Genomic DNA, 11,830 nt, shown 5'->3' on the forward strand with positions numbered 1-11,830 from the left:
CTATTATGAGGTGTGGCCCTGTTGGAGGAAGCATGTCACTGTGTAGGCAGGCTTTGAGGTCTCTAGTGCTCAAGTTCCATCTGATATGGAAGAGAGACCCTTCTGGCTGCCTTCAGATCGAGATACAGAACTCTCTGCTCCTCCAGCACCATGTCTGTCTGGATGCTGCCAAGTTTTCTACCATGATGACAATGGATTGGACCTCTGAAACTGTATGCCAGCCCCAATTAAATGTTGTCCTTTGTAAGAGTTACCTTGGTCATGGTGTCCCTTTGCAGCAATGAAACCCCAACCAAGACAACCATGCTAAGCAAAAAGAACAAAATTTAACTCTGGAACATACTAAAAATTCTAGTACTCAAAAGGGTATGGAATTGGGATAAAGACAAACTCATTGACCAGTGGAACAGGTTAAAGAGCTGAGAAGTAAGCCCATGGATTGTAGCAAATGATCTTCAACAAAAGTTACAAGAACACAGACCAGAGAAAGAGAAGTCTTTTCAGTGAACAGTGCTGGAGAAATTGGATATCCATATATGGAAAAGTAAAAATACACCATGTTCAGCATTTGCAAAAAGAAAAAAAAATCAAATAAAATGAGTTCATAACTTACATAAAGACCTTAAATTATGGAACTGTTTGAAGAAAAAGGGTGAGTACTTCTTCAGGATATTGAAATCCAGGGTGAGGATCTTTTGAACAAGATTCCAAAGTACAGCAATTAAAAGTAATATCAGACAAATGAATATTGTCAAACTAAAAAGCTTCTACATATGTATATGTATGAAATGAAATTAGTATTTCAAAAGAACAGCTGTACTTCTATGCCCAATGTAGCATTGTTGGAACTTGGTCTGAGAATTGTGAGGAGAATTTTGAATGCCTGTGAGAAAGCTCCAAGAGATCAAGAGAAAAGTCTTGTGACCTCAGTTTCTTCAAACCATTCTAGGAATGGTTTCCGTACCTCTTCCAGGTGTAGCAGAAAGGAGTGACTTTTACTTCTGGTGACTCATTATTGCTTGCTAATGTTATTCAATTAAATATTTAAACTATTCTTTCTATGCCTCCATTGAGAAACATGTATTTACCATGTGTGGCTTGTCTCTGTGATTGTATACAGCTTAACTAATGAGAACTTTACTCAGGTGACCTTTCTTCAACCCTCAGAGTATAAATTGTCTGATGCTTTGAATAAAAAGGCTTTTGCTTGGGACTTTAGTCCACTCATTTATAGCTCCATTCTCCCAGGTCCCATCTCCTCTAGAGCAGTGACATAGCATTATTTACAGTAGTCAAGAACAGAAACAACCTGAGTGTCACTCAGCAAACAATAGAAAGATGTGATCTATTTACACCATGCACAATATAGTTAATGAAGTATTATGCAGTCATAGGTGAAATCCTGTCGTTTGGACAGCACGGGTGGACCTATGTTAGTAAATTAAGCCAGGCACAGAGAGACATGGACCACATACTTTCATTCACATGTGGAATGTAATGACGTTTTTTACAGATTTTGATGTCATCATTTTAACTTGACATCGTTTTGTAGGTGGTGAAGTAGAGTGACAGAAGTGAGAGGCTGGGCAGGGTAAAGAGAGGCTATCTACTGTTGGGTGACAGAGAGCTGGAGGGGACAGTGATAGGCTGAGCATGCAGAAACTGGAAACAAGCATGCAGGTTTTCACTAATGATTAACATTTGAGGTCATAGGTATACTCAACCTGATTGAAATGAACAATGTGTACTTTTATATATTCCTCAATTCTGTACTGCCCAAGCACACTAAAAGTTTATTATTATTTTTAATGTGTCCTTTAGCAAAAAAGATTCCTGGCAGCTTAGAAACACAGAGTGATCCTACTGAAGTAACTTATCAGACCAATTCATTAACTAGATCCATTGATATGACAAGCAAGTCAAACAGAAGAAAGTAAAGGTGTGTGTGTGTGTGTGTGTGTGTGTGTGTGTGTGAGAGAGAGAGAGAGAGAGAGAGAGAGAGAGAGAGAGAGAGAGAGAGAGAGAGAAAATAAATGAGGGATAAAAGAAGAAATGGAGAAATAAAGAAGGAAGAAACAGAAAGTAAATATCCATAACAGCCAAAAGCAATTCAAGCAATGCTTGAAATAATGGAAAAATTGCTAGATAAAGTTATGAGTGGGAGCTCTCTCTCTCTCTCTCTCTCTCTCTCTCCCTCTCTCTGTTTTACTATGCCCAGTTCTCCAGTACTGCTGCCAGCGTCAGCTGCCATTAGAGGGAAAAACCAGTTGGAACCCAAGTGGCAGAGGCAATGTTTACAAATTATGATTTAGTGTATTTTAAAATGTAGAGCTGTTTCTAATTATCCTTGTAATAATTCTTTAAAATTTGGCTTTGTTCTTATTTTTACTTTTACGTTAAGATTAAAAGTTCCCACAGAAACTAAATGAGGCAGCATACATTAGAAATGGAATATAATTAGGGCTGGGAAGATGGTCAGTGGGTAAGAGTGATTCTGGGCAAGCCAGAGTATGTGAGTTCAAATTCCCAGAGCCCATGTAAAAAGTCAGGCATGAGTCTATAATCCTAGTGTCGGGGAGAACTGCAGAGAGAGGATTGTTGAGGCTCGCTGGCTGCCAGTCTATCTCCAGGTTCAGTAAGAGACCTAGTCTCAGGGGAAAGAGGCAGTGTAAGAGAGCAGGATACCTGATGTCCTCTGGCCTTAGTACATTCACATGGGTATCAGCATAAGAGAGCAGGATACCTGATGTCCTCTGGCCTTAGTACGTTCACATGGGTATGTACACCCATGCACACATGCACATACGCCACGTGTATACATCTTGTACATAAACATAAACTGGACACTGTCGACACATATGTCAGTACTCGTACTCACAGATGAATAATAACCAGTGAAAATGATAGACTTGTTGTATTATACTAGATTATAACTAGGTATTGTTTGTTTTGATTATAAAACAACTTTTGTTCATTACTTTAGTAGGGAGAGCACATTATTAATATGAAATTTGAAATGTGGTGGAAACATGAAAATACTTCAGTAGAGGTCTGGAGTTCTGTTGCATACCAGGTGAACATTGTAATGGTGCATTGTAGTGTTGAAATAGCCTTAAGAGAGGCGTTGGAATGGTCTCCCCGCAAAGAAATGATCATGTTTGAAGCAATGGCTACACTGATCATTGCACAACACATATGGATCAAAGCACATTGCACTCCATAATTATGAACAATTATTTTGCTAAAAAGTGAGCAAAAACAAAACAAAACAAAACAAAACAAAACAAAGAAAATCAACGTAGTAGAAAGTACTGCTAAGTTATTTCCTTTTACCTTTAAGTTTGAGGAATCCCACAAATAAAACTCAAAACTATAAAAGGAAGCATACTTCAGTTTTCTAATGTGGAATGATGAAGGGTGAAAAATCTTTAAAAGGAAGGACAGAAATGGTTCCTTTTGCACTGGCTTTGAGGTAGTCATGGGACTTTAGGTTGGCAGGGGTCACTTATACATTTCATATAGCCACAAACCTGAGTTTTCCAAGTCCCAATTATGAATTATTTGCAAGAATAGAGAAATTTGAGGGGGTGAAGGGGGCATGTCAACCATCAAAGGACAATTGAAGGAGCACTTACCGAGGATTTCCTGAGCAGTATGGTTTAGAGACCGTTTGCATATATAAGGCAAGGCAGACTCACAGTCCCTGGTCCGCCAGGCAGCTGAGGCGACCTGCAGGGTTCCACAGTGATGCTCAACAAAAGGCCCAGGAGTTATCTCTGAAAATCAATACATGCAGAAATGCAGTTTCAGCACAGAAGGGAGCAGCCCTTCTCTTTGCCTCAGTAGCGTCCCCTACAGGACACTCACTATGATTGTCTGTGATTTTGAAGTTCAAGTCTAGACCTGACTAGAGAGCCACTTTTGCTGTATCTAAGTAGAGGAAATATTTTGCAATTTGTTGCTATTTTGAAAATGACAGTCTATCTTTGACCCCTCGCCCTGCAAGGTTAGCTAAATAGATTATCTTTCTGGCTTCTGCCTTCTGCCAAACTCACCTTGTAGGAAGTCAGGAAGAATAAAACACCATTAGGTATGGTGGCATACACCTCAGTTCCAGTACTTGAGAGGTCAAGGCAGAAGGAGGACTGAGGGTCAAGGCTTGCTTGGGCGATACAGGAGAACCTCATCCAAGGGGGTCAAAATTAACCACTCTCAGAATAAGATATTTTTATGGGACTGTGATGTTGAAGTCTGCCGCATACCCCAGTATGTTGAAGGTAAATAAGGTGCTGCGGGTACCTTGGGTCCAGTTCAGGTAGCTGAGTGGTGTTCCATCAGACCACTGCCAGCCAGCCTTCTCATCCAACTGATTCAAACCAATCCACACTTCTTTGGTTACTCCTCTCAACTGATCTGAAAAGAAGATCAAGGCGTTTCAACAGAAAAGCGAATTGACAACACAAAAAGAAAGCCAAACTCAATGCCCCACTGCATTCTTGAACTATTTTGTCGTATCATAAAGCCATAGGTAATGCCAGACTATGATCTACACAGGTGTCATGACCCCCATGCTGGGGCTTTGGTGAGACAAAGCAGGGTTCTGAAGACCTACTGACAGCAATAAGCAATGTCCCGTTCCAGTCTATCCGAAGGCGCTCTGTTCAGAATGTGAGGCTCTCCCATTTCTTCCAGCTCACACACTTCCAGTTTTAGATGGTGGTAGCAGAGATGACCATGGCCATGCCCACAGAGCGAACTGGAAGCAAGTGCTCACACTGGGGTGAACTGCAGCCCAAGCAGAGCTGCTGAAAGCTGTCTGAAGAAAAGCATCAGAGTGCAAGAGGCCAGTGTTCTGAGGCCTCAGCAGGGGCACCCAGCCTGGGAGCCCACACACTTGAGAAGAAGGATTTTGTGGTTCTGTGGTCCCTGCTTCTAAACACCACGGGCACTGCATGTCCCTAGCTAATCCAACCCTGTCTCTTCAACGGGTACTGTAAATAAACAGAACTGACATGCTTGCACAGAACAATGTACCCAAAGAAATTGTATAATTATGGTTTTTCTTTTAGTGTGCCTAAGTTGAAAACGATTTTTTTTTCTAGTATGAACCTGTACTACTCATACAATAAAACTGGGGTAGAGGAACAACCTATGTCAATGACCTTTAGTGAAAATGGCTAATTTTGTGGCTCTCTCAGGTATCGCTGTTTTGACGTGTCTTATAAAGGAGAACACCATGTTCTTCTGATTCATGTGCTTCAAATAATTCATCCACTCCTTCCTCTCCTTTTCTTCCCTTTCTCTCTCCTTGCCTCTCTATCTTTCAATCACTCTGTCTTTCCATGTGTCTCTCTGTGTGTGTCTGTCTGTCTCTGTGTCTCTTTGTCTTTGTTTCTGTGTGTTTCTCTCTCCTCTCTCTGTCTCTCCATGTCTCTGTCTCTCTCTCCGTGTGTGTGTGTGTGTATGTGTGTGTGTGTGTGTGTGTGAGTGTCTGTCTGTCTGTCTGTCTTCTTTCTAAATGCAGGGACCTAGCCTGAAGTTACAGGCAGATTGTATCCAGAGAGTGAGTGTCTGGGCTTGCTTCCTTCCTATAGTTTCAGAATAGTAGTTAATTGCAGCCCCTTTACTCTCCCAAGCTCCTCAGATTGGACCATAGGCTGTGTGGTTATCAGGGCAAGGACTCAGTGTATTCACATGTAAGTCGGCTGCTCCTCCTCAACAACTGGACATTTCAGTACAACAGCGGAAGCTCTAGGAGGCTGAACACTTACAAAAGAAAAAGATAAAAAGGTGCTTTAACACTAAATAGAACATATTCTATAGGAACTCCATATCCAAGTTTTTGTGGCATTATATCCAGTCTCTTCTTAAATCAGTTAACCTTCCCATGAGGTTGGAGTGGATTGGAAGATTCACTGACAGGACATGGAGAAGTGATATTGTAAATAACATAATTCAGATATTAATTATTCTTAGAATTACTCCGTGTACTCAAAACCATCCAATTGTGCTTACTAAAACACATAAAAGGATCATACGATTTGTAATTAGTGTTTAAATACATACACAGAAACAAAAACAAAAATATCACCCAACCAAACAATCAGACAAAACAAAACAAAAATCAAAACCCTACCCCTCTCCCCTAGTCTATTTACCTTTATAACTAAGTTTACCCTTAACACTTGAATACAAACTCAGGACTAAATTCTTTTGGATGTTTCTTGTCATTTGTGACAGCATAAATAGTTCTTTATCTCACAATTTACTGACTAGCTAGGGATGTTAGACTTCTTTTACCACTAAAATACTTTGGTTAGGACGGTTTCTGTCTTTATGAATAGACTTCTATTTTCCCAAACAATCCCAAAAGCCTAATTATAGAATTGAAATGTTTAAATAAAAGCCATTGACATATCTTATTTTTTTAAATTGCTATTCAAGCTTGATGAATAGGTACAAATTCTCCCATGAGAAACCATGGCAGTTAAGATAGATAACAACTGTAATTCATAAATGGTGTGCAAGCTTTTGCACAAGACTCATTACACATTAGTAATGATTTGGGAAATTGTCATTTTACTCCAAGAAGATTCATTCAAATTAGTTTTGACGATAATTCCCCACTTGTGCAGAGCTGTGGAGGAAGGCTGAGCAGGCACTGTGCATCCATTTATCTCAGTCCTTCTGGAAGATGTCTCTGCCTTTGTATAGCTGATAGTCTGCCTCTTTCACCACCCAGTGAATCTCATGCCATGAATACAGATAAAGTAACTAGGACATGGCACATACCTATGTGTGAGAATGGCTGGCAACAGCAATAAACAAATATCAAAACCTGCCTACTCCAAAGGCAGATTGATATGTTACTATAAGTTACATGACTTGATAATAACTAAAACAAGGTATAGGCCAGAAAAGATGGCTCAGTGCAAGCATGAAGGCCTGAAGTCACCTTCCCAGCACCCACATCAGAAGCTGGACATGCCTGGTATGCCTACGATCTCAACATTTTGGGGCAAATATAGGAAGACTCCCAGAGCTCACTGGCCAGCTAGCCTAGCTAAACCTGTGAAACACTGATCCAGTGAAAGACTCTGTCTCAGGAAAATAAGGCAGAGAGTAATACAGAAAGACACCTGCCATCTTGCCCACCCTCCAAGTGTGTGTACAGGGATATATGCATCTGCATACTCATGTTCATATGCCACATATAACACACACACACACACCACAATATAGAACTATATGTCCACCTTTACAGACAGGAATACATACAGGTAAATTAAATAGGCAGGTTATTAAACTGTGTAAACAGCTGTTAAGTGGTCAGCACACACCGTTTGGTATGCATGCCAGCCACTTTCCTAAGGCTTCCCTGGCACTATAAGATGCATCCTATACCACCAAGTAGCTACTATGATTCTTTCCACTTCCTAGAGGGGAAAGCTGAAATGTCAAGAGGCTCAACCACTTCTTGAGTAACTGGGCAAGCAGTAGTGGTAGCAGGATTCAGACACAGACAGGAGCCTCTCTTCCCTCCCTCTGTGTATTGGGTAGTACCTTGGCTGCTTATGTTTTTATACTGTGCCGATCGCTATAGATACTACTGGCTAGGTTTGGTCTGTTTGTTGTGGTTATCAACCTGACACAAGCTAGAGTCATCTGGAACGAGGAAGATCTCAACTGAGAACATTCTTCCATCAGATTGTCCAGTAGGCAAGCGTGTAGGGCATTTTCTGGATTCATCATTGATGTGGGACGGTCCAGCCCACGGTGGGTGGCGGCACCCCTGGGCAGATGGTCTTCAATGGTATATGGAAGCAGGCTAAACAAAGCCAGGAAGCAGCAGTCCTCCACGGCCTGTGCTTCAGTTCCCTCTCTGAGTTCCTGCCTTGACTCCCCTTGGTGGTAACTAGCTATCACCTGTAAGGGTTTGGGGGGAAATAAACCCATAAACCCTCTCCTCCTCAAGTTATTCTTGGTCCTGTTGTTTGCCTCGGCAGCCGGAGCATTATGTCTGCATGCATAGTTACTTGCTTTGGCAGAGCATGGTTATCCCTAAATTGTAGAACTATGACAAATTTTTTTTTCCGTTTGCCTTTCTTTCTATATGATTGAATTTCAAATGCTAAAATAACTATAGATGAAGTAAATTTGAGAAAAAAATTGTGTCTGAAACTCAACAAATTATGGATTCAATAGTTCTTAATGTTTCCCTCATTAATTATTATTAAAGAATTATTAATATGCATGTGGAGGTGCATGTGCACAGTGGTGAGCGTGTGGAGGCATGGACAACTCTTATGACTTGCTTATTTCCTGCCACCATCGTGGGATCCGAGGATTGAACTGAGGTCATCAGGCCTGCGCACAAGCACCTCTACCCACTGCACTACCTTGCCAGGTGGAAGAAACACACTTTCCAGCTCATTTTCACAGTTCTGTTTGACGCAGGAAACAAAGATAGAAAAAATGGTGGGCACATGGAGGAAAAGCATGTGGGGAAAAAAGCCTTTCATCTCAGGCCTGGTTTCTCCATCCTACAGATGGAGAAAGGGACCCTCAGGACCATTGACCATTGATAGGGCCAAAATTGTTTATGGAGACAGTATAATTTTTTTTCTCAAGCTACCTTGTCAAAGATAAGTAACAAGTTGTGTGTACTTTAACCTAAAGTTATATAGAACTTTGAGCTCCTCACATTCCTCCCCCCCAATCTAAACAGTACCCTTCATAAATCACCTATAACTTTGTTCAGAAGACAATTATTCAAAAAAGAAACAAAACAAATATCAATTTCATTTTTAAAAAATGATTATTTATTTTGTTGTACACTACTGTTTTGTCTGCGTGTATGTCTGTGTGAGGGTGTAGGATGCCCTGGAGCAGGAGTTACAGACAGCTGTGAACTGCCATGTGGATGTTGGGAATTGAACCCAGGTCCTCTGAAAGAACAGTTAGCTAGTGGTTTTATTGGTTTTGTTTGTTTGTTTGTTTTCTGGGTTTTTGTTTTGTTTTGTTGTTTTTTGTTTTTTTCAAGACAGGGTTTCTCTGTATAGCCCTGGCTGTCCTGGAACTCACTCTGTAGACCAGGCTGGCCTTGAACTCAGAAATCCACCTGCCTCTGCCTCCCAAGTACTGGGATTAAAGGCATGTGCCACCACTACCCGGCTACAGCCAATGTTCTTAACCACTGAGCCATCTCTCCAGCTCCAGAAGAAAATTCTTGAACTTTTAACTTTGGTGTAGAAATGTTTTGAAATGGGGGAAGAATGATTTCTGAGCAATCTTTAGAGATGTAACTTGAGTCCGGCAAAATTCTACAAATATCTATTGCAAAGATAACTAGATAGACTCTTTCTTGAGAGGCTGGTACCAATGTTTGGGTGTGCCTTATTTTTTTTCCCCAGGTGCTTCTCTATTAACCCCTGTGTTTAAGATGTTAAAAATGTCATTTAATAAAGCTCTAATTCTGCTTCATATTGGGCCACCCATATATATATATATATATATATGTATATACATACATATATATATGTATATACATATATTCTTTTCCATTGAGCAACAAACTTTGGCTTTGTCTGAATGGAGGTTCCTAGCAGGAAGGAAACCTTTCAGGCTGATGTGGGGGATGGAGTATACCTGTGCTCCTGTACTTGTCACCATTGACAAAGTCGGGGCTTGTCTGGGACCCAACTAAACCATTGTTAGATTTCATTAGCTGTTACTTGGCTGATCAGCCTTGATAAACACAACTTGTATTTCATCTTGGTTTGTTTCTGTTTTCTGGCCAAAGTCTTATTTGATGTTTATTAAAATAAGTGTTATTAGAAATGAAGATAAAAATCTCCCAGCATTGTCTACATCCCACTCTTGGATCAGATAGAACAAGGCATAGCTTATCTAGAAGGATGTTTCATGAGATCTGATTTTACCAGTGTTAAGTCATACTGTTGCTTTAAGGAGAGCAGTCTGAGACATCGTAGGAAAGCTGTCTCCCCAAACAGCTCATTCCAGGCTGAAACATACTAGAAATGGCCACTCCTAAACTTTGTTTTGACCCTATACCTTACGATCTGTCTTTTAATAAATCTCCAACACTATCATATTATGTGTCCATAAAATTATATTCTTTGTCAAAGCCCAGTTTTGCCTGAATGGAGGTCCCTAAGGGAAAGGGACCACATTAGCCTGACACAGGAACAAAGTAAAGCTGTTTCTCACCCCCATTACTACTGGCCCTTTGAAATACTATTGTCTTATATGTGCCCGTGTTTTTTTATTTTCCCACTAATATTAAAGTTTGGCATTTACCAAAGGGTCTGTGATGGGCCTGGATACCAGAATGGATAAGCTAGTAACAAGTAGACTATTTAATTATTTACCAGTGGAATTGAGTGTCTAAACTTTGCATGCGACAAGGATTAGTACTTAGGCTGAAGAAGTCCTCTGGTCCACCTGCAAGAGTTGTAGCTCACCTGGGTCACCTGCTATAGCTTCACATTCCCTTCCCCAAGGGGAGAGCTGAGGCATAAGTAGTGTGAAAGAGAATGGTACAGTGTTCATAGAAAACACATGCGGGATTAGAGGGGTAGCGAGATGGCTCAGTGGGTAAGGGCACTTGCCACGAAATGTGACAACTTGAGTTTGATCCCCAGAACCCATATGCTTGCAGGAGAGAACTGACTCCAAAAGAATTGTCCTCTGACATCTGCATGAGTTCATACACACATGTGCACACTCACACACACACACACACACACATACACACACACACACACATGCACTCACACACACACTCAACATTAAGGTTTTAAAATTTGGAATTAGAATTTGGGCTATATTAAGAAAAGAAAAACATTTTTAAGGATATAATTTTTTCACATCCAAGGACAGAAGTGTCCACACTAGCCATTTTATTGCATTACTACCAATGTGCACCATTTCTGTACTTACTCCTTATGAAAGCTTCTTCATCTTCATCTGTAATACTTAGCAAAGCACCTCCTTGCATCAGGCATGAAGAATGGGCCTTGTTCCAAGAGAGAGATGAAAGCAGGTTAAACTGGTAGCAAATGTGTGAATTGCCATTCCTTTGCCACATAGCATCACAGAACACCTTTGTAGAAGCTGAAAACAAAGTTCATTAAAAACACTCACGACCGTATTCTCTCTGCAGTGATATGTAAGATGCATTTACATAAAATGATTCCAGCCTGCAAGCTCTAAAACTTCAGTGCCTTGATTAGGTCTTTATGTGAAATATGCATTGCTGTTCTATTAATATCTTATGGTTAAACACATCCAAAATTTACCTAAGGAAGCTCAAGAAATGATCAGTAAAGAATCTCTGGTACTATCAAGGGAATAAGAGAAGTTAGTTTTAAGAGAAAGAAATGGAAATGAGGTATTTTTTGAAAATAATATTTTGATTCTTTAATAAGCAAGCATTTGGAACTCCAGGTTGAACATAGGAACTAAATAATTTTGGGGGGATAGAACTTAATGTTGTACCTAAAACCTTTCTCGTCTAATATCAAACTACCAAAATGGGGTGAATGTGATGTAGAAGCTATATGTGTCAAACATGAACACAATTTCACCCAGCATAGGGATAATGATACCAACGTTAAGTAGTTCTTTCAGACAAATAGAAACACTATCCACTTGTAAGACTTCACAATATGCTTAAATGTAATTTTAATAGGGTATGAAGTGTAGATCTGAAATCTGAAGTTTATTGAAATGACAGAAAACAAAGGCCCACCCATGTGCTTTTGCTAAAATTCTAAACCAACCTCAAAGGTGAACTAATTCTTGAACT

The 11,830-nt window shown here is 40.3% G+C and overlaps 1 protein-coding gene across 3 annotated transcripts in view; it reads right to left on the reverse strand.

Annotated features, from left to right (window-relative positions):
- The window catches only part of Pla2r1 (phospholipase A2 receptor 1), a 121,698-nt gene that overhangs the window by 83,313 nt on the left and 26,555 nt on the right, over positions 1-11,830 (reverse strand). For all 3 annotated transcript variants that reach the window (XM_031370371.1, XM_031370370.1, XM_031370369.1), the window contains exons 4-6: positions 10,963-11,136; positions 4,300-4,413; positions 3,636-3,776 (exon numbers count right to left, since the gene is read on the reverse strand). In XM_031370371.1, the coding sequence (XP_031226231.1) occupies positions 3,636-3,776; positions 4,300-4,413; positions 10,963-11,136 (429 nt within the window). The remainder of the gene's footprint in view (positions 1-3,635; positions 3,777-4,299; positions 4,414-10,962; positions 11,137-11,830) is intronic.

Source organism: Mastomys coucha, unplaced genomic scaffold (assembly GCF_008632895.1).
Source record: "Mastomys coucha isolate ucsf_1 unplaced genomic scaffold, UCSF_Mcou_1 pScaffold15, whole genome shotgun sequence".
Classification (NCBI taxonomy): Eukaryota; Metazoa; Chordata; class Mammalia; order Rodentia; family Muridae; genus Mastomys; species Mastomys coucha.